Below are 2337 nucleotides of genomic sequence, written 5' to 3' on the forward strand. Positions count from 1 at the left end.
ATGGCGACTACTAAGGGTAAAAGTGTGGCTGCTGAGCCAGCAACGCTTGAATTCCTATTGGAAAGGAGGCGCATCAATCGGCAGAGATACACCAAGTTGGAGAAATCCTTGTTCCGATATTATGATGATGTTCTTCCAGCATTAGACGATGATGACCGTTCACCCGAGAATGAGATTAAAGTGAGGGCAGCCATGTCTGCCAGAGAACAGTTGAAGTCAGCCTACATGGACTTGCAAGATACTCAAGACCAAGTGGATTATCACAGAGATAACGAGGAGAGGCTGAACGCTATGTCTGACGACCAGAGGAGAAGAGAAGATAAAGATGAGCAAGACTATAGAGAGAGGTACTTCAACTGTGATGCCAAGATCCAGAGGTTGGAGAAAGACTGGTTCAGGCCAACAAAGGAGAGGAGTGAGAGTGAAGGCAAAGGATCCCATCATAGTAGCCAGAGCAACATTGAAGTGTTAACAAAGGGTTTAGCAGAGGTTTTTAAATCCATGAACAATGGAATATCAGGAGAGCAGCTCACAACCATCTTGTCAACTTTGACCAAGAAGAAGAGAGAGCTACCCATACCAAAATTTAGCGGCGACCCGCATTTCTTTGATCAATGGCGAGAGCTGTTAGAAGCGGAGTTGGCGAAGCCAGGTTATTCGGAGGTGGAAAAGACGCACTTTACCATTACATTACTAGAGGGCGAGTGTAGAAAGTTAGTAGCGGGTATGAAAGATCCTGATTACCAAGACATCCTCCAAGTTTTAGAAAGCAAGTATGGTGACGTGGAGAGTTGTGTGCAGAAGGCTGTAATCGAGATAGCCAACATGGAGGCACCGAGCTCCCTTGCACTAAAAGACATGGAGCCATTCTGCCATAAGCTTGTGTCAGCATGGAATTATATTTTAAAGAAAACCGAGGCTCTATGTGAACTAGACGAAACAAGTTGGATTTTCACGGCATTGGTCAGGCCCAAAATTCCCAAAACACTGTTGCGAAAGTGGGATGGCGAAAAGCTGAAGGCAAAAACAAAGTCGACTTTGCCTCTGAAATTTCCCGACTTACTGGAAAGGCTACTCGAGGCCCTGCAAGTTACCCGAAGGACGGAAATGGAGGGGGGAAAGCGACCAACCACAAGTAGTAGTACTTCACACTCACAGAAACCAGAGAAAAAACATACTAGTACTAGTTATGGCAAGCCAAGTGCATATGCATTGAATGTCAATGCTACAAGTAACCCTAAAGCTGGACAATCAAAACAGAAGACGCAGAGTCGAACTCACAAGTGCCCTGTATGCCAAGAAGCACATCTACTTTATCAGTGCCAGACCTTCAAAGCCATGAGTGTCAGTGATCGCATAGACAAGGTCAAGAGTTTAAAACTTTGTTTTAACTGCTTTGCTTCGCATTATGTCAAAGACTGTAATTCAAGACACTGTCAGAGATGTGGGAAGAAACATCATACCTTGATCCATTATGATCGTGAGCCAGAGCTACCGGAAGAAGAGCAAGTACAAGGTCTACGTCAAAAAACGGAATTTCCCAAGAGTGTAGGACTTGTCAAGGCCATTACAGGTCCAAAGGAGATATTGATGCAATCCACTCTAGCAAGAATCGAATCACGAGGAGCAATTTCAGTGGCGAGAATCTTATTTGATACAGGCAGCGGTGTATCATTCATAAGTAACAAGATGGCAAGAAAACTGGACTTGCGAGGACCCAAGGTTGAGGCAGAATTTTCACTAGCCGGTGGTAACCAGATGAGATTGAAAACAGAGAGAGTTAAGTTTCATCTATCAAGCGCTATTCCTAATTGGAAAGGTGAGGAATTTGAGATAGAGGCCTACACAGTTGATCAGCCTAGCATGGACCTCAACTGCGTGAGAGTAGATTTGTCAAAGCTGCAACACTTACAGGGATTGCAGATAGCAGACACATACCCCCGTGAATCGGCTGAAATTGATGTTATGTTGGGGCTAGAGGATACCACAAACATCTTACTGCCTGTTAGAAAAACTGGACCACCAGGAATGCCAACTGCCACAAAGAGTCATTTTGGATGGGTACTTTCAGGTATCTGCCCAGTAGAGGAGCCAAACCAACGACATGGAAGGATTGGTATGGTAAACACGTGTCATAGAGTTTCCTTGGAGAATGAAACTGACTTTGCAGCCAGACATTGGGACCTAGAACACTTGGGAATATTACCTAATGAGGTCAAGCACCAAGCCACAGAATTGGAGACTGATGCATTGCAGCAGCATCTTGATAATACCAAACTCGTAGATGGTCATTACGTCACAGGTTTGATTCGCCATCCGGACTGGAAGGACAAGTCT

General features: G+C 44.8%; 1 protein-coding gene across 1 annotated transcript in view; it reads left to right on the plus strand.

The window, feature by feature from the left end:
• Positions 1–2337, plus strand: part of LOC135497738 (uncharacterized) — an 8993-nt gene continuing 6656 nt past the window's right edge. Inside the window, exon 1 of the mRNA XM_064787571.1 lies at positions 1–2302. Within this exon, the coding sequence (XP_064643641.1) occupies positions 1–2302 (2302 nt within the window). The remainder of the gene's footprint in view (positions 2303–2337) is intronic.

This window comes from Lineus longissimus, chromosome 13 (assembly GCF_910592395.1).
Source record: "Lineus longissimus chromosome 13, tnLinLong1.2, whole genome shotgun sequence".
Taxonomy (NCBI): domain Eukaryota; kingdom Metazoa; phylum Nemertea; class Pilidiophora; order Heteronemertea; family Lineidae; genus Lineus; species Lineus longissimus.